Raw genomic sequence first — 26,724 nt, forward strand, 5'->3', positions numbered from 1 at the left:
AAACACACGGGGTTTAAACAGAGATACAAGGGTTGATTACAAAATACACACAACTGATTAAATAAAGGAAGGGAAACCATGAGGGACAAAGTAGCCAAAAAGCATACAAACCAACCCAAACCCCAACATCAGCAAGCCCACCATGTGTTTTGGGGATGCGGGAGGCAACAGGAGTTCCAAGAGAAAACCCATGCAAGCACTAGGGAATATGCCAACTCCACACAGGAAGGCCCAAACCTGGGGTTGAACACTCAACTCTACATTTGTAAGACCTACGCTCTAACCACTTGTCCATGGAACTACCAACAAGTCAGTGAGTAAACCCAAAACATCTCCAAATCCTCATTAACCAATTGACCATTTTTTTTTCTCTCAAAATTAAGAGGATGTGACACCAAAATGTTAATGTTTTCTTCTTCCAGTCAACTGGATTGGAGGTCTTTTACAGTCAGTGGCAGCCAGTGAGTTACATATTCTACTGAGGATGATGATGGAGCCATACTCCTCCTTCTTCATCCTCCCCCAGCTGCAGGAGGAGGAGGGTGGGGAAGATGAGGAGGAGTGGCCTGAAATGGCGTTCAGTCAAGCGTGAGTTACAAACTGGAGCGTCGCTCCTGTCAGAGGGTCACTCGCTCCTCGCTCACCTTGGCTGCTGTGGCGGGACTCAAAGAAAAGGAGCCAAAGATCATTTCTCCGCTGTAAGTCATTGACGCACAGTAGACTGGTCACCAACTAGGTGGGATATTGTTTATCTCATTTTTGTACACTTTCAAAATCCAATCTAATTTAACTGTGTAAATGTTATTTGAGTTCAGTTGTCAGCATTGAGTAAGTTTGTCTCATGAGTCAAATGGCAAAAGCTCCAATGAGACATTTAAAAAAAAATCTAATGTAATGGAATCAGAATAATATTTAGTCGTCATTGTTGTACAGTTTTTATTTTATACAATTTTTACATCATTATATTTATATATTATATTACCATAAGAATACAACATTTGATAATATTTATTTAATCTTTTTCAAAGAATATACCCAAAATACATATTTATACTATTTTTATTTACTTTTTTATACTTTGAAAGTGCTGTATGTATATTTATATTTAACAACTGACAGCTAAATTTACATTTAACAAACACAACAAAAATCCTTGTGGTAATATACAAGTACTTGAGAATATTGTTTAAACTAAACAAATAAACAGAAGGCTGCATGGTGGGGGAGTCAGTGGTTTGCTAAGGTTGAGGGTTTGATCCCAGGTTGGTCTTCGATTTATGGAGTTTGCATGTTCTCCTCAGGTTTGCGTGGGTTTTCTGCAGGATCTCTGGTTTCCTCCCACATTCCAAAAACATGCAGAGTAGGTTGAACTAAGTGAAAAAATATTGCAAGAAATAGAAGATGGCAGAAAATTATAACTATACTTGTTAAATTAAAATATTTAAATATTTTAAAATTGGGAGACAAAACATAAAAAATCAATTCAAAGAGGATTAAAAAATAGGTATTTATTCATTTAAAATGTAATATATGCATTATTATCTGTATTTATTTGTCATATTTATTTATATAGGTTTACAATCCTTCCATTCTTTTTTAAAATTTTAGGTGTTATTGAATCTTCAGTTTAATTATTTTTTAATACTATATTTATATTATCATATTGTCTGCCATTGACAGCATAGTGTGACTTTTAATGGATTGGACGTCTAATAGCGATGAACTCATCTGTAGAAGAATGATTGGACGTCTAGCAACACTGATGACACTGAAACAGTTCTATGTAAATTCAAGCATCAAGGGATATAAACTCATATTAGATCAATTTTGTGCATCTTCCAGGAAGCTGTATCTGACAACTAAAAAGAATCCAATTGCTCGGCAGCCATCAAAATGAGCAAGGGGTAAGTTAGCGCCGACAATCTTTTTGGTGAAACGACTGATAAACGCCTTGGGATATCTTCTCTCTTGGAGGTCATTTCAAGGGGGAGCATGTTAAACTTTAACAACAATACAAGTTGTGGCAATGTAATTGCCTGGTTAATTTGTGTTTGAAACACACTCTCGCCTGCTCCCATCTCTTTTTGTATGAGTAAAGAGAACTGAAATCAGAAAGCTATATTCACCTCTTCACATCATGTTTTGGGTACTATTTTACTATAGTAGAAAGACTATGAAAGTGTAATATACATGTGCATTCGAAAATTGCCTAATGAACATTGTCAGTTTTCTGGAGTCCTTAATTGACTCCATCAATGACACCAATGGTGGTTACAGACATCCATTTATGTGGTGTCCAAAATATGTTTTTTTTAATAATTGAAATTAATTTGCCACTAGTTTATCACTGGCAGTCAATGAGTTATGTATGGAATAAGTTATTTCTTTTTCTTTGACCTTTGACCCAAAATGTAATTACCTAATCCCTTTAATTTTACAAACATCCTCCTGCAAACTTGATAATATTCACAACATATCAAGTAATTTCGACAATATATATATATATATATATATATATATATATATATATATATATATATATATATATATATATATATATATATATATATATATATATATATATATATATATATATATATATATATATATATATATATATATATATATATATATATATATATATATATATATATATATATATATATATATATATACATATATATATATATATATATATATATACAAAACATCCGGGGACCAAGTTTCCGTCGACCAAACGTCCGTCGACAAAATGTCCGGTCACGCCATCAACACGGGGGTGGTAGTATTATGCTGTGGGGCTGTTTTGCTGCCAATTGAACTGGTGCTTTACAGAGAGTAAATGGGATAATGAAGAAGGAGGATTAGCTTCAATTTCTTCAAGATAACCCAAAGTCATCAGCCCGAAGATTGGGTCTTGGGCGCAGTTGGGTGTTCCAACAGGACAATGACCCCAAACACACATCAAAAGTGGTAATGGAATGGCTAAATCAGGCTATAATTAAGGTTTTCGAATGGTCTTTCCCAATTTAAACCCCATTGAGAACTTGTAGACAATGCTGAAGAAACAAAGTCCATGTCAGAAAGCCATCAAATTTAACTAAACTGCACCAATTCTGTCAAGAGGAGTGGTTAAAGATTCAACCTGAAGCTTGCCAGAAGCTTGTGGATGGCTACCAAAAGCGCCCAATTGAAGTGAAAATGGCCAAGGGACATATTACCAAACATTAGAGCTGCTGTATGTATCCAGCAGATTTGTTCACTTTTTTCTGTTCACCCATAATAAAATCATAAAAGAACTAAACTTCATGATTGTTTTTTGTGACAAAGAAGTGCCTGTTCCAATCATTCTATCATAGAAAAATCAGATTTGTAGAAATAACTGGAACCTCAAGAGAGCCATGACATTATGTTCTTCACCATATATATATATATATATATATATATATATATATATATATATATATATATATATATATATATATATATATATATATATATATATATATATATATATATATATATATATATATATATATATATATATATATATATATATATATATATATATATATTTGTGAATGATAGGATCCATTCATTCATGAGACATCGCAAAATTTATTTTTGTATTTCAAAAACCTTCGATGTCATCGCACTTTGGTTAATCACCTTTTCTATTGTTTCACATTGCAAACATATCAAGAAAATTTGATTTTAGGGTCTTCACTTCCTGTTTATTATTTACTTTCTGTTCTTTTGGGGCATTTCTGTGTTATTTCTTCATTGTTTACTTGTTGTTAAGTTTGGGGTATAGGTGGCACAATTTTGAGTCATTTTCTGATAATTTTGGAACCTTCCTGGATAACTTCCAGTTCAATTTGTAGAAACTCCTTTTGTCAAAAAAATGACAGCCCATTGATCTTAAGAGTTGTAAATTTTGGCATCATGACAACAGTAGCACACATGCACGAGTATATCGGCGTGCGGGTTTCACAACGTCTCACAGACGGCATCAAATGAAAGACGCCTGTGGGGCTTGTTGATGATGGAGGACACACAATACAGGTTCGATGACTTTGCAAAGGCCCAAACACTTGGACTTTCTGAGCAAGGCTACCGAAAGCAACAACCCTGCTTTAATTCACTGATCATCAATACCCTGTTATTTAGAGACATGCTGCAGGGAATCTGTAAGCGCTTAGCGCTGGAATGTCTTTCGCAAGAGTTATTTCCTGTGCAGCTGCTCGCCCCTAGTCTGCCGTTTGAGAAACAGAACATAATTTCCATTGGATCGTTTTGGGCATTATTTAATTTGTTTTGTTGACATCATGCCAGAAAATGCAGAGGACCACTAAATAGATTTCATGTCATCGAGTAAAGAGATTAAGGTGGAATCTCGGTGAGGGTGGGCGTGGGGGTTGAGTGGGGGTATTCCGGGAAATAACATAATATTGACCATTTTTTGTCTTTTGAAGAACTTCAAATGCAAAACCAGCAATATTGCTAGGCAATATGAGGAAATAATTGGTCCAAATCTTAGTAAAGGATGATTTTTTATGAGTTTTTTCTTTTGGCGTTTTTAATAATGTCATAAAAATACAAATCACTCAATTCTTTCGTGCGGATGATTCTTAAATCATTGATGCAAAACAGCCAATAGATATTTCGATAACAGCAAAGAATAGCAATACATTTGTGATAAATGACTATGCAACAAAATAAGGTGCAAAAACGAGTAATAAAAAAAATATTGAATTCAATTAAATTTGGTAAACTGAATCTAATTTAACGCATACATAACGCAACGTAATATTATGCAACGCTGCGTAACAAAGGTAACAACTCAACACATTACACTGTAACGTGACATTACGTAAAGTATTTTTTTTCTGGCTGTTTTCGTAACTCAAGTCACCAAAAGCTAACTCAATTTAAGTATAAATATAATAGTCTAAGTATGGTCATTTTCTGAACAGCTTATCACCACAAGGGCTGCGGGGGAAAAGTACCATAGATCTAATGTGATATAACTTGTTTTTCAAGGGAATGTGCTTTGACATAAAGTAATTTAACACACAATAAAAGAATATACAGTCATCTAAGTAAACACACTATCTTTTATACCATATATATTTAATACAACTCAATTTAATTGATATTGATGAAACTTAAATTAATGCACCACAAATGAACTCATTCATCCATCGATCGTACCACAGATCATTGCAAAGGTTTGCTGGTTCTTATTCCATTTGAAAGGCAGACTACACCCTAGACTGGTCACCATCTGCAGTGGGAATTGATCCAACGCAGTGGGAATTGATCCAACGCAGTCAGGCAAGTGAACCACAATGCCATCAGGTGGCCACAAAATAACTCAAGTCAGTTGAATTTTGCCCAATTTAACTCCACTCAACACTTTCTAAAAATATGTTTTTTTGGACCACAAATTCTGCCTTTTGGATCTCCAATGGTCCACAGACTTCAGTTTGGGAACAACTATTGGATGAGAAATCTCATAAGATTATATTTAATGAAAAGAAGAGGTGACAGTGGAATGTTGGGGAAAAATAGGCCCATCCGCTCTATTCTTTTAGGATCATATCTAAAGCCAAACGAGCCTAATCCGTTCTCTGGAGAGGATTATTATAGGGAAAAAATGTGTGGACTTGAGTTTGCAAGCTTGGCTTGCTGTATCTTAACTTGATCAACAGATGGCAATGATGATAACAACAGCATGACCTGGCAACTTTTGGATCTAACGACATCAATGGCACTGAAAGATGAGCATTCACAATCAGTGCTCTTAGTGAAAATGAATTGTAGTTATGAATGGCAATGAGTTAAATCAGGGTTTTCCAACGCAATTCCTCAAGGGGCCACTGGAAATAGTATGGGCTCCATCAAATGTTCCTCTCAGAAATACTTTGGCTCTTGTTGGTAAAAACATTACCAAAAGTTTTCATTAGCTTGAGTGAGGGTAAGTGAATAAAAAACTACATTGCAATAAATTACATTTTAAAATTATATTTAATACTTTTTGGGTGTCCCGGCGGATGAGTGGTTTGCTCGTCGGTCTCACAGCGGGGTCCTGGGTTCAAACCCAGGTTGGTCCACCTCTGTGGAGGTTCCATGTTCTCCCTAGGCCTGTGTGGGTTTTCACTGGGTACTCTGGTTTCCTCCCACATTCGAAAGACTTTCATTGTTGACTGTTGGGCTGTTGTCCCTACGTACTGTGCGAATGGTTGTTTGTCTCCTTGTGCCAGGCAATTGGCTGGCCACCAATTCGGTGTGCCCGAAGTAAGCTGGGATAGGCTCAAGCACCCGGCAAACCTAGCAAGGATAAAATGGTTCAGAAAATGAATGGAAAAAATGTATTACATTTCTTTCACTGTATTGTATTTTTTAATTGTTATTTTTAATTAATTGTTTTAAACTTGGCCGCCTCATGCCTGGCTTCGGTGCAGGTAGTTACAGGCTCTATTCAGGCTGGTGGAAGTATGATTGTGAGCGCGGATGGTTGTTTCTCTCTCTGTGTGCCCTATGTCTCACTGGTGACCATTCTAGGGGATATTCCTCTGCCTTTCGCCTGAAGTCAGCTAGGATAGGCTCTGGCAAAACCCTGCCACCCTTAGGAGGATGTGCAGTATGGAAGATGGAATGAATGTTTTAAATTTATTTTTACTTAAAATACTCAAAACAGATTACACGTCCCCAAACCCGGGGTTAAACCCTTAATCTCAGAACTGCAGGGCTTCCAACTATCTCCGGAAATGCAATGCAAACCCCGGGACTCCGGACAACCTTCCTAAACTCCGGAAATACCCAAAAATGTTCACTTAATTATTTTTTATTTTTTGGAGCACCCGTTTTGGAAAATATTTCCAATTTAAATCCCTTAAAATTCACAACATCGCTAGGCTTCCGCTATCTTGATTCAACTGCACTGTAAACTGGAAGAATTCAAAAACACGAGTGTATTGGAAATCCGACTTACAAGTTCTGATGAATGATTTGTTTTGTACGAATTCAGCGTGGCGATCAATTGCATAGGTAGCCTCTATCGCTTTAACATTTTCATTTAGTTTTTTTTCAAAAGGGAAGTAAATGTTATTAAGGCTGACTAAACCACCAGTCTTTTAGTTTTGAAAAAAATCATTTGTTTTCCAGGGTTGTTCTAGAGGCAGTAGCCGTACACAGCACTGGTTAGTCTTATCAATATGCCAGCTCGGGTTAAATGCATTATGGATGGCGACTTGGATGAAACTTTTAATATGAAAACCAGACACTCGCAGAAGTATATTGTTCGTATTCGACCAAATATCCCGTTTTGAAGCCGTCTCCAATAGGACCAACGTTTGCACATTGCACAAATGGGGTCAATGGAGGTTGGCAATTCTGGATCTGTGAGGATGACGAGCTAAGAGCTCATCCACCAGGCCACCCTAATTATTTGATGAATGACTGAATGAATATAAAAAATGTTGTTTTGTATATATTCTATGGTTATAATTTTAAATGTTGTTCCTGATGATAAGAGTGTGTCGATTTTCTTCACTTTGGAAGTTCCATGTCACTGTCTAGTAAGAATGGATCCCTATCTATAGTATTTTTTTGGGGGGGGGGGGGGGGGGTGCGGGGGATTCCGTGCCACCTGTCAATATTGGCTAACTTCCTGTTGATTTTGGGACATTTTCGTGTCATTCCCCTTTTATCACTTCTCTTCTTGTAGACTTTGGGCCTTTCCCCTATCACTTTCTATTGTTGAAATTACATAATAACATTTAAAAGTTCATTGTTTTATTCATTCTTGTTTTTTATATCTTCACTGCATTTCATTGACTGTTTTATAAAGGGTTAATCTCCTTTGAGTCTCTAGTGATTTGCACTAAATAAACCTTGCCAAAGAATGATGTCACGCAGCATTTAATCCGCTGACTCACAGTTTTTTTTTTCCATTTTGGCATTAATTAACTGTTCGGCGTTTGTGGCGGTGGGTGTTACGACTTTGTTGTCATCCAAGAAAAGCTTCCGTAATCCTGTAAAGACGGATGAGTAGATGGGCATGTGATGTCCCACTTGTTTGTTGTGCTTTGGAGGAGGGGCGGGGTGATAGGAAGAGGAAGAGGCTGAGCATTACCTAGCATATGGAGAGGCTTTCAAGCAGTGGTGTCAAATTGAAGGCCCAGGGCTCGCATCCGGCCAACAGCATAATTTGGTGTGGTCCGACAAACGTAGCTTCAGTTTTTTGGCTAAAATAGAATCTCATCAAAATTAGAAAATGAGATCACGACTAGCCGCCTGACGGTGGTGTGGATAGAAGCGGGATCAATTCCTGTACGAGGATGCCCCGTCTGGAAGATGAAGGAATGAGATAATGAATGGTGAAAAAAAATATTATACAGATTTTTTTGTTTTGCTTTGTTTTCAAATAAAAACACTTTAACAACCTTTATTTAAAAAACGTGCAATATTCATGCGTTTCACACCCAACTTTCCCTCGATTTTCAATTATAATATGTAAAAAAAAAAAGGTTTACTGTGATACCTCACACATTTGTGGCTTCGGTACATCACATTTTTTTGTTCTCAAGTATAAAAAAGGTCATAAAAATGTCAAAACCCATGCTGAAGATGAAAAATGGCAGTGTTAAATGGCGAAAGTCAGGGCACCGCTTCTTCCTCGGCACTGAAATGGTTGGCATACAGCGCAGAAAAATAAGAGGAACGAAAAGAAGAAGAATGACACGGCAAATAATCCAAACAAAATAAATCGCGCTTTTTCTTTGGATTACATTTTGCATCGCGCACAGAAAGACTATGCCGAGACTCTCCCAGCACTGTATGGAGTTTGAATAAGCATTGAAAATGCCTCTTGAACGTCCTGCGTCCTCGATTGCATCATAAATGAATCTACAGTGCGTTACATCAAGAATGAATAAGCAAACATTCAAGGTCTGGACTATGCAGGAGGACTTGGACTAAAACTCCCATTAGCCTGTTTTTTTTGGATTTATATCAAGCCGAAAGGAACTATTTTAACTACAGTACAGTATTTAAAGTATTTACTAATATTACATATATAGATTATATTTACATATTAATAGATTACAATATTATCATATGCTTATAACTAATATTTAATAAATACACTTCTTGACAATTGTACTAGAGTATTTGTATTTTTGTTTAGGCGCGAAAACGTAGTATGGTACTATTAATAGGGCTGATCCTACTTCACGGTCTTTCGATTATCGCGGCCATGTCTCGTCTTCATTATCCGCGATAATCGGGGCTTACTGTACCAGTTTTTATCCTATTTTACTTTTAAAATAAAAGATAAAATCAATTAGATTAACAAAACAAATATAGTCTGTTTTCCAATATAAATTCATTGAAGGAAGATATTTTTTCTGTTTGCCACCATATTGTTTTTTAATAAAAGGATTTACATTTTTTTATATCATACTCTGAGAAGCATTTGAACAATCAAGAGGTTAGCGATATCTCCAAACAGTTTATTGACTATCAAAATAGATGACCATTCATTTGCTAATCAATTACTCAACTGATCAGAACAATTTGGTTCAGCTGCTATAGACAGCGATAGACGTCATATCCATTTGTAGTGGGAGGGCTCACAGTGAATAATCAAACATTCAAAGCTCTCCTTCTCTTGAGGATTGAATTGAGTTCACCACAGGCATTCAAATCATTTGAAACAGAATGGTAGCAGAGAATAAACATGCATTCTTGCTCTTCAGATTCTCCCACTACAAACGGGTTGGACATCTAGCACCATCAATGGCATTAAATAAGTTCAGCAGTTTCAGACCAAGCCATGATAGCAATGGCTTTGTATTCCAGCGTGTGCAGTAAATTCATATTGAAATATTTTTTTAAAGAAATATTTTTTACTAAAATATGAAGTAACCGTAAATTATTAGCATCGGCCGATACCATTGTCCATACCCAATATATCAAAAAGTGGTTATAGAAATCCACCCAGGTGTGTCATTCAGTGACACCAGAATGAGTTCAAGTGTCGTCGTTTGTTTACGCGGAGGCGTGACTAACCCAATTAGCAGACACTTCCTGTCCTTGCCTTCACCTTCCACTTGGTGGATTAAACCAGCTCTACAACTACGGCCGGCTGCAAATTTATCCCTGGTACTAGGGCGACGCACGTTCTCTACTTTAGTTGTTTTTTGGAGGGGACTCGGGGGCGGTGGTGGGCAGTGGCGGTCATGAGCGCCACCAGCAGCACCCGCCTGACCCCCAGTCCAAGTCCTAATTTACTGCAGGTGACGGAGCCCAGGCGCTATGGCTCCACACTGTCATTGGAGGAAAGGTGTGAGCAGTCTTTCTTCCTCTTTTACTACTACAGGATGGAGGACGAGGCCGTGCTGGACCGCGGGGCCTCCCTCGTCAAGCATGTCTGCGACCAGGAGGAGGTGGAAGGTACGTTGGACCTTTAAAATGCCAGCTGTCATCTGCATTTTGCTAATCTTACTAAGACAAGAGCCAAGCACACGCTCTACTAGTGCTGCCACGAACTGTGATTTTCATTGTTCGTTAACCCTTAGTCCAGGACTCTTTGATTGCTATTTATGATGCCAGACGTCAAATCCATTTTGACTGAGGTGATCATTTGGCCCTGCCAGTAGAAGTGAATTGGACGTCTATTGCTGTCAATGGGGCTAAATAATATCATTCACATCTTGGATCACCTTGTTCATTTTAGGACATTTCAAGCTCACTTCCTGTATCTTTTTGGTCATTTTTATGCCTTTTCAGGTACATGTCCAGTTAATTGGTCACTTTCTGTTTTGGGACAATTACAGGTTATTTTCGTTTGGTTTTGGAACAGTTGTGGATCCCTTTCTGTTGGTCTATTCTAGTGCCACTTGATGTAATTTCCTATTAATTTTCAGATCAGGGGGGCCCCGCAGATGAGTAGTGAGTGCCTTGGCCTCACAGCACTGGGGTCCTGGGTTAGAATCCACCTGTGTGAAGTTTGAATGTTCTGCCTGGGCCACTTGCCTTTTACCTCAATTTGGGGAATTTCTATGTTGTTTCTTGCAGAATTTGTGCCATTTCAAGTCACTTACAGTTTATATTGTGTGATTCTATTTCCCCCATTTGGAAAATATTTCAAAATTTTAGTGCAACCGAACGTTCATGCCAAAAATTGAGAAATAGATTTGTGCACCTTGATTTGCTGAATTTGTTTATATGTAACATATGCCAATTGGAAGGAGAAAATGTAGGATGAAATACATTTTTTATTCTAAAAATGTTTTTTTCAATGGAAATAAAGGGATTTTTTGTTCGAAAACCTGAATTTTTGGAGCAACCATTAACATTATGGGTAAAACTGAAAGATAGCCTTATAACAAAAATTGTCTGGGACCAATTTGGGCCTTATTTAGTTTTAGTCATATTGTAAATTCCAACAAAGTGAAGGACAGAAAGTGTGACTTGCACAAGTCATGCAAATCGAGCTTCCAAAACATTCCAGTTTTGTCAGCTGTCACCTCAGCTTGACCCTTCTCTGACTTCCTGTGTGTGTGTGTGAGGATGCTGTGCTGGAAAAAAACTAATCTTCAAGAACCTCAGCAAAATTAAAAAGAAAAAAATAGGCAGCGTGACATTTCAACATTATGAACCTTGATAGAGGAGCTTTGGAGCCCTAGTTTATCTCCTGAACTGAAATTTTCATGTAAAACACGCATTATCAGAATCAAACAGGATGTGAGGGAACATTTTGAAGAGCTGACCTTTACTAGGAATTGAAGCATTTTTATTTATACATAATATATTTATATATATATATATATATATATATATATATATATATATATATATATATATATATATATATATATATATATATATATATATATATATATATATATATATATATATATATATATATATATATATATATATATATATATATATATATATATATATATATATATATATATATATATATATATATATATATATATATATATATATATATATATATATATATATATATATATATATATATATATATATATATATATATATATATATATATATATATATATATATAAATATATATGCGGAGTTACCGCAGCCACCGGCTGCCGCTTAAACAGCGCCAATTTGGTTGCGGTATATCTATATATATATCTATATATCTATCTATATATCTATCTATCTATCTATACATATCTATATATCTATCTATATATATATATATATATATATATATATATATATATATATATATATATATATATATATATATATATATATATATATATATATATATATATATATATATATATATATATATATATATATATATATATATATATATATATATATATATATATATATATATATATATATATATATATATATATATATATATATATATATATATACATATACATATATATATATATATACATATATATATATATATATATATATATATATATATATATATATATAGATAGATAGATAGATAGATAGATAGATAGATAGATAGATAGATAGATAGATAGATAGATAGATAGATAGATAGATAGATAGATAGATATATATAGATAGATAGATATATAGAGATATATAGATATATATAGATAGATAGATATATAGAGATATATAGATATATATAGATAGATAGATATATAGATATGTATAGATAGATAGATATATAGATATATATATAGATATACCGCAACCAAATTGGCGCTGTTTAAGCGGCAGCCGGTGGCTGCGGTAACTCCGTCCACTCTTGTTTTTTGTGTTTTTGCTGCTTTTATGTTTTAATGATTTGATGATTACATTTACTTTGATTTGCTTTGTACTTTGTGCTCTTGCTTTGCTGTTCTGTGGGGTTCCAGTTTTTGTCCAACTTTACAATGTCTTTTTGAGTCTGATTCAGTTACCGCAACCAAAATGGCGCTACGGTAGCTTTGTTCACTATTGTTCGTTTTGTGTTTTGCTGCTTTTATGTTTCAATGATTTGATGATTCCATTTACTTTGATTTGCTTTGTACTTTGTGCTTTTGCACAAAGCCTGACAGCTGAGTTGTTGTTGTTTTATTTCACCTCTTTGGTTTCAGAGCACTTTCAGGTCACCTATTAGTGATAGCTATCTTACTATTGATTTTCTGAGTCACTCCCTTTTGGGTTTGAGGCTTCTTAGGTCACTAGCAGTTGATTTTGGGGCAATTTTGTTTGTCTTTATTTCACATAGAGGTTGACTGATATGAGATTTTTATAGGCCAATGTTTATATCTAAATTTTTTGGGGCTGATTGCCGATATCTAATGCATATATTTTTAATTAGATTTGGTTATGAAAGGCTATTTAAAGAAAAACTAGCTTGGGGCGAAGAAAGCCTTCACAATACCGATCTGAGTGTGAGCATGAATGTTTGTCGGTCTCCATGTTCCTTGTGATTGGCAGGCCACCAGTTTACATTTGGGACTGTTATTTGTGTACTGTGGAAATGTTATTTTCTTAGATACTTCAACCAGCACTTTTAACTAAACCCGCTTTTTAGTTAAAAGTTTGAATTATTTTAACGTGTGATGGTGTGCTTTATTCTGTTCTTCATTCGTTCATTTCTGAACCACTCACAAGGGTCATGGTGAGTGCTGGAGCCTATCCAAGCTAACTAGGGGGCACCAGGACACCCTGAATCGGTGGCCAGCAAATCAAAGGGCACGAGGAGACAGACAAGCATTCAGGCCCATATTCATACCAAGAGGCATTTCAAAATTTTCAACCAACCTACCCTGCACGTTTTGGGGATGTGGGAGGAAACCGAAATATCTGTAGAAAACCCATGGAAGCCCCGGGAGAAAATACAAACTCCACACAGTGAGAACCGATCTGCGATCAAACTCTCGAACCCAGAACTGTAAGGTCCACTGACCACTCGGCCGACAGGCCGCCTACCTTCGCTGTTATCAAGTAGTTTACTGATGATTTTGAGGTATTTGTGTAACAAGTTGATTTTTTTTTGGGGGGGGGGGGATATCATAAGCAATTAAGATGTTTTTTCTTAGTCCAAATATAATGTTTTCATTGTTAGAAAAAGCAGTAGTTGACAAAATTTTAACCAACATAAAATTTTCAAAAAATGGCGGTATCAAAACATTCCCATATAACAAGTAAATCCATCAATCAAATCATAATGGTGTGTTCAATGTACTGTAAACAAGTGCAGTATATTGTCAGTGATGCCTCTATCATTAGCATGCGCTCCATGTTTGGGGGATCCCGATAGTCCCAGTTGCCGCGGGCGACGGGTGCTAGCCTTCATTCAGCTTTCCAAATGAGAGAAAGAAGAGGAAGCAGTCGTACAAAGCTCTTGTGCCCTGCTGCTAATCATTCTTTCCGACCGCTCCAATTATTTAACTCATGTTATGCCATTGAGGGCAATAAATCCGTCCAATCCATTTGAAGTGGGAGTAGTGGTACGAATGATTAAACTCAGAAGAAGCATGAAAACCAAAATAGACTCGTATATAGCGGCCATGTTGGTTGGGGCAAAATTCCCATTAAAATCAATGCATCGACATTGAAAGTCATAACTAGTTTATTTCTCAAATGTTTTTTGAAAGATGACATTTTCAACAAACTGTGGTATTTATACTATATCTTAATTTGTTCCAGAATTAGTTTTATAACTTGGATTGGTTTTGTATGTAGAGGCATTTATTTACATTTAATTTGCATAATAATAATAATAATCTCCCTCTCCTTACTCAAACGGTGCAGTAAAGAACAAGATGCAATTGCCCAATTTGTTACAATACATACAGACACACACACAAGCACACGTCAATACACAACTTAAAACTTTAAAATAATGTCATGTACACCCAGAAAAACTAACTAAAGAAACAGCTTCGTTATGAACGAAGGTACACAGATGGGTGATGTCTGTCTGGAACTTACAAGCCATGGCCCCAGAAAATATTAAAATATGCCCAGAACAGGGTTTCATGGTCAGAAGTTCACATTCAAACTGTGACCACATCCTCATTGGGACCAGCTCTCCTGGAGCGCGCCAAGCTCCACACAAGCGGACCGACATGGATTTGAATCCAGGTTCCCCACTGTGAGGCCAACGTGCTAACCACTCGGCCGCTCACCCGATCGTGAAAAGTTATTTTATCATCTTCTATTTCTTATTGATTGATTGACGATGACAGGCTTGACTAGGGGTGCTCAACTCCTGTCAGTTTTCCATGTCTCCCTCCATCAACACACCTGAAACAAATGATAAACTCATCATCAAGATGTCCAGAAGTTTGATAACGATCCTGGTTATTTGATTCCGATGTGTTGGTTGAGGGAGACTTGGAAAAGAGACTGAAGAAGGGCCCCAAGGCCTGGAGTCGGGCAACCCTGAGCTAAGCGTTCATTTGATACCACCGTCACACTTGGAATGGATTGGTGTTTCTATAGCAGCCTGGTGGACAGTGGTTAAGGCGTCGGCCACACACTTCTAGGGTTTGATCCCGGGTTGGTCCCTCTCTGTGAGTTTACACTCCTGGGCTTGCGTGGGTTTTCTCCAGGTACTCCCGTTTCCTCCCAGGTTCCCAATGCATGCGCGCCAGACTATTTGAACAGTTTTTGGCCCTATATATGAGTGTGAGCATGAATGGTTGTTCTTCTCCTTGTGCTCTGCGATTGGCCGGCCACCAATTTAAGGTGTGTCATGCTTGGTGCTCATAGTTGGCTGGAACTCCAACACCTCCTGCGACCCCTATGAGGATAAGTTAAAAAAGGGGAGGATAAGTTAAAAAAAATAAATGAATAAATGGTCATTCTATTAAGTGGTAAACTCATTTCAATTAAACATTTTGGTGACAATGGTTTATGAGACTCCTTTGGTTTTAATTTTTGAAAGGTTTGACATTTGAGTGCAGGCTAACAAAAGCGGAGGGCGAAAGAGGAAAAAAACAGCATGGCCCGCACCCCGTTCACAGACCAGCTTTGGGTTCAACAAGGATGGCACTTCACTCTTGTTTACGGGACAACATGGCATGGCCACATCAATGCGAGTCTTACCTGCATGCATCCCCAAATGCTTATAAATGTATGACGTCAAAAACAACAACCTGCTGACTCAACAAATTGTCAAACTAAAAACGCTGCATTTAGCGCAATTAACCATGATGCCCGTATTCAGATTTATTTAATACATTCTTAAATGATTGGAGGAATACATAGGCATACATACAAAATATTTATGTAAAAATAATCAATATAGAAAAATACCTGTAAAAGTTAAACTAAAAATGAGAAAATACCAACATAAAAAAATCCTACCAATAACAGAAATAATATGGAATTAAAGTAAATATGGAAAAAAATAATTTTATACAGGTAAAGAAGTTGAGAAATAAGGTAGTTATGACTTTATTTAATGTCAATACTTGGACTGATATGAACTTTGCTCCTACCAACATGGGTGCCCTGAGGTCATTTTGGGAAGGGCAAATAAGGGTCTTTTTTATGCTTCTGCCATTAGGGGAAATTAGTATATCACTAGTTAACGTCCAATCCATTTGAAGAGGAAGTTTGACAGCCAATGAAAATGTCTATTGCCATCAATGGTCACCAAAATTATTCCTTTATGGTATAGGAATAAATATGTAATATTGGAGGAGAAACACGGTCAGGTTAAGTCTAACTTTAAGTTACCCCGGAATCCCACAAAATAAACAGGAAGTGAGCAATGATCAAGAAATGACAAGGAAATGCTCTAAAATTATATAAAATGTACAGGAAGTTAGTTTGATACAGACAGAACGTTTTGAAATCAATAAGAAGGGAGAAATAAAGGAAGTGAATTAATTACATTAGAGACTCTACTTTAAGACATGTAGCCTCATAGATTATATTTATGATTTGCAACTTTGTTACTCTGATGTTCCTAAATATTGTAAATACAAAAAAATATTTTTGTTTACCATTGATGAATAAGATAAGGTAAACAAACCATTGTTAGTTTATGAGCTATTATAAAGGAATATAGATGGCCTGAAAAATAGATGGCTGCCTGCGACAGGATTAATTCAACCGTTGTTGTTTAGGCGAACAATGCATTGTTCTGGAAGTGAATAATGTTATGTTGTTGTGCTCACAGTAGCTACCATTGTTATTTTTTTTTAGTTCTGAAAAAAACTGGTAGTCCACGTGGCTCGATAGACCAACATTTGAAAGTGATCTCATATTTCTTTCCTTTCATTCTTAGAGACTCATTGTAGTGTTATTTTTTGTCTATTTTTGCAGGGGTAAAAGTTGTAAGATGTTTTAAGACGGACAATCAATCAAAACTTTGGCTAATGCTCAGCTTTCCCTGCCATTAACAACACGTGAAGTCCAATCTATTTGGACAGTGTTGCTCTCTAAAATATAGTCGTATCACTACTTACGAAATTAATTGGTTCCAAAACTGTTTTCATAACTTGAAAATTTCTTAAGTAGAGCAGTACTTTATATGTAAATTCTCTAATTCGTTCCATGGTCCTCACACAACTACCAAATGAACCCTTTAAAATTTGTCAGTGTCCCAATTTTGTATGAAAGAAGTGAGAAATACAAAAATGAGGGAACACTAAGAAAATAATTTATTAATGTCATTTGAATAACAATCATACAAAATCTATCTGTGTTAAATCATGTTATGTGTACACGAATTTCCTTTTCACCCGATGCCGTCAGAAAGCCGTCTCTTGGTAGTACATTTTAGACTTTTACGTGTGCCCTATTTGTGTGTGTAAAAAATATGTGCTGAGTTGCAATTGTACGGCTTTTATCGCTCAATAAGGGGGATTGGAATCATTCATAAGGGGAGCATTTAGCCGAGGTGGACTGATATGTAAGAGAATCTTGAAACATGGATAGTGGTTGTTGTGAGACAGCCATTGAGAGCCCAGTAGTGTGTAGAAAGGTTCTTAAGTGAGAATCAATGCATTCGCAAGAATGTTTTCAAAATAAAATAATGGATAAGGAAATGTATTTACTTTTGGGTGGATTTCTTAGCATGGATTTTTTACATATCTCTTGGCACTCATGCATAAAAAAAATCTTTTGGAACCCGAAAATTTCGTACCTCGACGAATTCGTAAGTAGAAGTATGACCATATGTGTAACATCCAAATATTGCCTGGAAATGATGCCTGGAGGTGCTTTTACAATTTGGAGTAAACATTAGAGCTTTGCATGACGGCATTCAACTGGATTCAATTACGTTGTGGCAAGAATTCTTCTCTCTTTCAAAATATGTAGTACGCTCAAACATTGCTATGAACCCTTCTATCAATGTGTACCGCTTGTAGTAAATATTATATGATGGCATGATGGCATTTAAATCCACTTAAGAGGAGTACGTTGAGCAAACAACCTTGTTCTTTGCGCTTTAATGAGCGTGAACGTTGGAAATAGAAAAACAAAAATAAAAACGGTCATGACGTGTCGAGAGCGAACACTATTTTGAAAGGCCTCACAATTACGTGCAATTTCTTTTTCTGTTCAAATATTTGCACTGACGTTGTAGTGTAAGCTCTGGGAGCCCACGCTTGCGGGAGTCGGGAGAAACGTGGGAAGATTCCTCACCAAAGGTTATTTTTGGATCACAATGGACTTGGGAGGGGGAAACTTTATGTCTTGGAGATTTTTTTCAATGATTTTATTGTCGACCTTTAAGTCTTCGATCATTGATGTCGGTAGACGTCCAATTCATTTAGATCAGCCAGTCAAAATTGATTGTATATATATATATATATATATATATATATATATATATATATATATATATATATATATATATATATATATATATATATATATATATATATATATATATATATATATATATATATATATATATATATATATATATATATATATATATATATATATATATATATATATATATATATATATATAAAGAGAGAGAGAGGTAGTCAACCTGAATATGTGATCACAAAAAGTTTTGTGAATGAAACAAATATTAAATTTTCACAAAGTCTGTTCCTTCAGGGGGTTTAGCTGTTTGCCAGATGTTTCTATGGTAGACTGACATCCAATTAGAAGCATTTCACAAGTATCAAAAGCTTTTATTGAGATTTACATGCAATGCCCGAAGTTAGATGGGATAGGCTCCTGCACTCTCCGCGAGCCTTGAGAAAACATGAAACAAAGATTGGAAAGGGGCACCTCTGGCGATTTCTGCAGAAATAGGAAGCACCTGACTGTATTCTACTTATTGAAATTGGGCACCAGATTGGTGAAAAGGTGTCCTCTTGATAGGTTGGAAGTAACATCCGCACCAACTGCGGCCCATTGTGGCCCATCCCTGCTTTTGGGTATTAGTGGGAGCCTAACAAGAGTTTATTTCTGTGTTTATTTATTATAAATTAAACACATGATTACAGAAGTAGCCCTAAATTGCCCTAAAATTTACAGCAAGTAACCTGGAAATGTCCTGCAATGAACAGGAAATCATCCAATATTTATACAAGAAGCGAGCCAAAATAAACCTGAACCTAACAAGAAAGTCCTGGACAATTAACCCATCGCCTGCCATTGACGAGACGTACTCAATTTAAACTTGGAGAATTTACTTTGAATGCTTATCTTTAAACAAAGTCAAATCAAAAATGATTTGTTGAGACAGATCGGTGCCTTAGGACTTTAGTTTGACATCTTTGATTTGGAAAATTAGATTTGTTTTTTACTTACGAGCTTTATTCGACTTAATATTTTTGCAATGCATATTTGTTGTGGTGGCGACCCAGTGGGTGAGTGGTTGGTGCTTCGGCATTCAAGTTGTGGGATTGCGGGTCCTCATCGTGTGGATTTTACATGTTCTACCCAGGCTTCCGAGGGTTTTCTCTGGGTACTGCGGTTTCCCCCACACTCCAAAAACATGCATTGTGTCCGGGTTGAACACTCTAAATTGTACCTAGCCAAGAGTGATTGATTGTCCATCTCCATATGCCCTGTGATTGGATGGCCACCAAATCAGGCTATTCACCCACCTGGTGTCCATAGTTGGTTGCGATAGACTCCAAGCCAAAAATTCTTCCTACTCGACCCTTGTGAGGATAACCGGTTTGGAAAATGAATGAATAAATCATTTTCAAAATGGCTTATTCTTGTCATGATCGAAGGGTGCTGGAGTCTTTCCGAGCTGGTTGCCAGCCTGTCGTAGTTCACACAGAGACAGAAAACCAATCGGGCTCACAATCACACTGCCACTGAGAGAGAATCAATCCCACGCTGCTTACATTGAAGTCAGGCAAATTTATTGTAAAACCATCAGCGATGACCCCTGAGTCATGTGCACTCAATCGAAGATTCTATTTTAAGGTCACACTTAGGTCACAATTCGGTGCCATTAAGGGGACCAAAAGTCCACAACAGACTTCAATCCTCTTGAAATTTTATTATCTGGTTTATCTTTGACCAATTTTTTCCTCATCTGTATCGCTTCAGGTCATCACACCGTTTACATCGGTGTGCGAGTCCCCAAGAGCTATCGACGTCGACGGCGCCACCGCCGGCGTTTGCCTGTCCAGAAAGACAAAAAAGACCGTCCAACGGAGAACGTGTCAGACAACGAGAACAATGATGAGACTGGGAACGCCATCTTCAAGCCTCTTAGTAAGTTACGTCGTCCTTATGAGCGTGCCATTTGGCGTGTTTGTTAAAACTGAGTTAAGTTGTCTTAAATTGAGATGATTTGAATTCAGTTGAGTTAAGATGAGTTAAATGAGATAAGATGAATTAAGTGGAGTTGAGGAAAGGTGAGCAGCATTTGGTTGAGTATAGTCAAGGTGGTTTGAGTTGTAAATTAATTTCAGATTAGCTGCATTTGGTTGAGTTTAGTTAAATTGGTTTGAGGTTATATTAACTTGAGGTGAATTGAGTTGAAGATGAGTTTTGTTAAATTGAGTCGAGCTGGTTAAGTTGCATTAAGATGAAGTAAATTGTGTTAAATAGTGTTAACATTGCTTTCCTTGAGTTAAGATGTGTTGAAAACTATGTTGAGTTATAATGAGCTAAATTTGGATAAGGTCAGTTGCATTGCGCGAATTGGATTGGTTAATAGTCACATTAAATTTGGACTGAGGCTAGCTGTGTGTTTGTCTTTCACGAACGCATGTTGAGTTTGCAGCTGCACGAGTCGGCGAAGACGCCCGCTGTTCAAACCCTTGGATGCTATTGGGATACTCAGAAGGGGAGGGAGGAAAGGTTATGTGGGACAATTCCAAAGTGCGAACACTGTTAGATTTTGTATTGGATGTCAATTTGTACAGTGCAGATAAACTCTCATAATTATCTATTCTTTAGACTATAAGTAGTATGTGTTGCACCAAGCAAGAAATAAACAAAGAGAGAAAAACATAGAGGTCTAATAATGTAACTGTTAATTTGAGTTTTGTAAGTAAGTCGGGTTAAGTTAATAAAGGGAAACTACTTATAAATATGAAAACTCTTTTGTTCTATTCCACTCGTGATGGCAGCCATGTGCTGTTATTAGTTAAACTTTCTAAGATGAGTTAAGATAAGGGGCGACCCGGCAGGCTGAGTGGTTAGCGCGTCGGCCTCACAGTGGGGGACTTGGGTTCAAATCTAGGTCAGTCCACCTGTTTAGAGTTTGCATGTTCTGCATGGTCTGTGTGGGTTTTCTCCGGGTACTCCGGTTTCTTCCCACATGGCAAAGACATGCATGGTTTGCTGATTGGACACTCTAAATTGCTCCTAGGTATGGGTGTGCCCTGCGATTGGCTGGCCACCAATTCATGGTGTTCCCCCTGGAAAAGTACACATTAGATAGCAGCAGAATGTTATTTGCAGATGACCCATTAGCGATTCTATACTATTGCGACACTACTTATGTACAAGCTAATATGACAAGCCAATATTATCGGGTCAATTGTTAAGAAGAAATTTTAATGGATGTGATTGTATTGTGGTTAGTGCTGCCACCCTCGTCAAATTTTTGGCGTGCTGATTGTGCATCATGGTGTGACTGGATTTCACTATGTGTACATGTTTCTTAATGTGCCGTGGCGCGCATTTGGGGATTTTCTTCTGGACAGAAATCCAATCACAGAATAGATTACAGGCCACCCATCTGCTAGCTGACGTCGGTTCCTTAATTTTCATTTGGGACTCTTTTGAGTCCAGTCAGGGCCATCAGTAAAAATAGATTCACAGTTTTGGAAAAACTTCATATATATATATATATATATATATATATATATATATATATATATATATATATATATATATATATATATATATATATATATATATATATATATATATATATATATATATATATATATATATATATATATATATATATATATATATATATATATATATATATATATATATATATATATATATATATATATATATATATATATATATATATATATATATATATATATATATATATATATATATATATATATATATATATATATATATATATAATTTTTTTTTTATTTTTTATTTTTTTATTTTTTTATTTTTCTATTTTTTTATTTCTTTTTTTTATTGGCCTAATAGCAAAGCGTGAAGCTAACAGACATTTTTTTTTTATCAATCCAGTAGATTTTTTTTTTCTATTAATGATTGAAAGTATGCCATGACACTTAACATTCACATTTGTGGCAAGCAGCCTCCTTTATTTCCAAAGACTCTGTTACCTCTTTCTAAGAACAAGTCTGCGGTACTGACGATTGGTTTTGTTTTTCTGTTAGCAACACGTGTTGTTAATAGTCAATAGACGCTGCATGGCGTATTGGCCTCACGCGGCCAATACGTTCGTTCAATTAACTGTAATCATAAGGTCAGGCCAGATTTTTGCATCATACTGTAAGGTAATTCTTGCAAAATGAGGCTCATTTACTGACAACCTTCCACTTCAAAATGATTGCAAAGCATTGGCTTAACCAAGGCTATTAAGTTGCTAATAAGCATGGCTTACATATTAAACCTTAATTAGTTTGTTGCTAGTAGAGATTCAATCCATTTGAAGCGAGAGGATGGCAGTATATGAACGTTCAATTCAACCCTTCCACTTAAAATAGTTCAATGGCAGTGAATGAGTTACATTTTGGCTCCCTCTTTTTAGCCAGTCTTTAATGATTTGGTTTTCAATCAAATGTACTGTTTGGCTTTTTTTTGGCGTATATTTGGTTTAAATGTTGATGAGATTAACAAAGGTCGCAGTCCTTTTTCTCTGGCTTGGCATTTGAGCTGAAACTCTTTTACCCGGCATCAAATTGCGTCAATGAGACACAACACTGTCAACAGGCTGGATTTATAAAAAGAAGAACAAAGGTCTTTGGATTTTGATCAAATTTGCCCCCGAAAAAGTGAAATCAATCTAAATGTCCTCAAAGAAGCAAATGAAAATTATTTACTACTACACCCACCCTCATATTCTAAGTTTAAAATTTGTATATTAATATTCAGTTCCATGTCTGTTTGTGTTCAGGATAACTAAAAAAGTATAAAGGAGTTATTTTCATAGATGCTGAAGATGTTTTTAAAACGAGAAGGAAGAGATGATAATTTTATAATGAGGGCAATGATCAGAAGAATACCTCAATAATACATGTAGAGAATATCATCAAACTTGTAGTGTATGTTTGTAATATGAAATAGAAAAAGTAAAAAAAAGTTGGTGTTATGAGGTCAAAACTCAAATTCACAGCGGTCACAAAAGTGATTCCCCCAAAACTTTGTGAGAGAAAAAAAAATATATATATATTTTATTTCAGGGATCTATCTAACTTGCAAGATCTAAGTAGTTTTACATTCTACATGTTCGAACCCGGGCGGCCCAGTGGTTGAGTGGTCAGCGCGTCGACCTCACAGTTCTGGGCTACTGGGTTCAAATCCAGGTCTGTCCTCCTGTGTGGAGTTTGCAGATTCTCCATGGGCCAATGAGGGTTTTCTCCGGGTACTACTCCCGTTTCCTCCACATTCCATAAAAATGCATGGGAGGTGGGTTGGACACTCTAAACATCCTCCTAGGTATGAGTGCGAGTTCGAATGGTTGTCCGTCTCCTCTGGCCTTGCGATTGGCTAGTCACTGATTCATGATGTGCCCTGTCTCTGGCCCAAAGTTAGCTGGGATGTGCTTTAGCACACCCTTGTGAGGGTAAGCGGTTCAGAAAAGGAATGAAATAATGTTCAAACCTACATTTGATGATTTGAACATGGCCTGGCGGGCAAGTGGTTAGCACGTCGGCCTCGCAGTTCTGGGGCCATGGGTTTGATCTCAGGTCAGTCCTCGCTGTGTGAAATTTGCATGTTCTCCCAGGGCTTTCGAGGGTTTCCTCCCAAAAACATGTATGGGAGGTTGGTTGAGCAATCTAAATTGCTCCTAGGTATGAGTGCAACAAATGAATGTTCGTTGATTCTCTGCATTTCTTCCGCTTCGATGGATTGGACAAGTACTATCAATAAACATATTTGGATTAAAATCCCTCCCAGGTCATATGGTTTAGACGTCTTTCACTGTCAATGGCAGCCCAGACGGTGGCGGCCATTTTGCGCAGGATGCGCATCGCCGAGAAACGGTGGGCCTATTCCTTTCTCCTCGTGCACGGTATCCCATAATGCCTGTGTGGCCGGGACAAAGCGCTCTTTGTGCGATGCTCGGTGGCTCTCAGCAAGAGCGCGCACACTCCTTTGAAATTGCGTTTCAGCGATGGGGTTTTCATTTCTATCCGCTCTCTCGGTGCTCGCGCTCTCAGCCCTCTTTGCTTTCACCCTGCCCTGCGCTCTCCCCTCCTGCTCCCGCCCCGCTTAGCAACTGCCGGAGAGGGACAGTGAGTCTCATTTTCTCATGAGATCAGATTTTGGTAACACATGATTGCTTCTCATGACTGTCATAAGACTCTCATAATCATGACATTACACCTGTCATGAACACAAGTGAACGCTTATGGTATCATCAAATGCTAGAGTTTGAGTTGAATTTATTAATAAAGGGACAATATATATATATATATATATATATATATATATATATATATATATATATATATATATATATATATATATATATATATATATATATATATATATATATATATATATATATATATATATATATATATATATATATATATATATATATATATATATATATATATATATATATATATATATATATATATATATATATATATATACATATACATATATATATATATATATATATATATATATATATATATATATATATATATATATATATATATATACATATACATATATATATATATATATATATATATATATATATATATATATATATATATATATATATATATATATATATATATATATATATATATATATATATATATATATATATATATATATATATATATATATATATATATATATACATACATATATATACATATATATTGTCATATACATTTTCATGATAATGAAGATTTATTCATTCATCTTCCAACACATCCTCGAAAGGGTTGTGGGGGTTGCTGGAGCCTAATCCAGCTGACTTCAGGTGAAAGCCTGACTATACCCTAGACTGGTCGCCAATCAGCCGTAGGGCACACAGAGAGACAAACAACCATCCGCACTCAGTCATACCTACATGGCAGCCCGTGCCTGTCCGCATCGAAGTCAGGCGAGTCAACCTCTACAACACAAGACGGAAATGATGAACTTTTATATGTAAATATCTACGATTATAGTCGAAGGTTAATTTCCATCTTTAGTCCTGTGCGCAGGTTGAGGAAAACATCAATAAGGCAATACATAGGACAAAAAAATAGAAAGCAGCATAGAAACGATGAGCCATGCACAAGTGGCAGGGTCTGGGCAATGTTGAGCTCACAATCCAGCAGCCAAACCCCATCAGAGTTCCTAAAGCCTTATCTTAACCAAAGAACATTTGAAATAATGTCAACTTTACATCTGAAGTAACATGATTTACTGAATGACACTTAATGACGTCTGTCATAAGCATACAGTCATGTTCGAGACATCCATTTATTCATTTTCTGAACCGCTCACAAGGTTCATGGGGGTCCTGGAGCCTATCCCAGACAACTATTAGCACCATGCAGGGGACATCCTGAATCAGGGGCTGGCCAATAGCAGCGTGCTAGGAGACGGACAACCATTTGCGTTTATACTCATACATAGGGACAATTTAGAGTGTTCAACCAGCCTATATGCATTATGTCAGGATCTGGGAGGAAACCACAGTAAAACCAGAATAAACCCATGCAAGCCTGGGGAAAACATGAATACTGTGCACAGAAGGAACGAACCCTCGTCCCTGGAACTATTACGCTGACGCACTAATCACTCATCTGCCGGGCCTACCATATTTTCTAGACATGTCATTGATAATTACGATAGTGTTTATCCGAATGACAGGTATTGGGCCAGGATTATGACAGTCTTTGCACACTGTCATAAGAAGCATTCAGATCAAGTGTAGCCCAGATTTAGTTTGACCTCTCATCGGACTCCTTTCAAGGTATGCTTTGCTGATACCGATATGATGCCTATACTTTAACACCTCATCTCTCATTTTCTGAACCGCTTTATCCTCACTAGGGTTGCGGGGGTGCTGGAGCCCATCCCAGCTGACTTAGGGTCAAAGGTGTCGGACAC

At 36.5% G+C, this 26,724-nt stretch overlaps 1 protein-coding gene across 5 annotated transcripts in view; it reads left to right on the plus strand.

The window, feature by feature from the left end:
* The first annotated feature begins 590 nt into the window (after positions 1-590).
* The window catches only part of slc4a4a (solute carrier family 4 member 4a), a 56,675-nt gene continuing 30,541 nt past the window's right edge, over positions 591-26,724 (plus strand). For 4 of the 5 annotated variants that reach the window (XM_077716116.1, XM_077716117.1, XM_077716119.1 and 1 more), the window contains exons 1-4: positions 592-736; positions 1,843-1,904; positions 10,388-10,461; positions 20,530-20,697. In XM_077716116.1, coding sequence (XP_077572242.1) covers positions 1,894-1,904; positions 10,388-10,461; positions 20,530-20,697 — 253 coding nt within the window. In that variant the 5' untranslated portion in view covers positions 592-736; positions 1,843-1,893. Of the gene's footprint in view, positions 737-1,842; positions 1,905-10,387; positions 10,462-20,529; positions 20,698-26,724 lie in introns of all 5 variants that reach the window. The other variant, XM_077716114.1, reaches the window with a different exon arrangement.

This window comes from Stigmatopora nigra, chromosome 4 (assembly GCF_051989575.1).
Source record: "Stigmatopora nigra isolate UIUO_SnigA chromosome 4, RoL_Snig_1.1, whole genome shotgun sequence".
Classification (NCBI taxonomy): Eukaryota; Metazoa; Chordata; class Actinopteri; order Syngnathiformes; family Syngnathidae; genus Stigmatopora; species Stigmatopora nigra.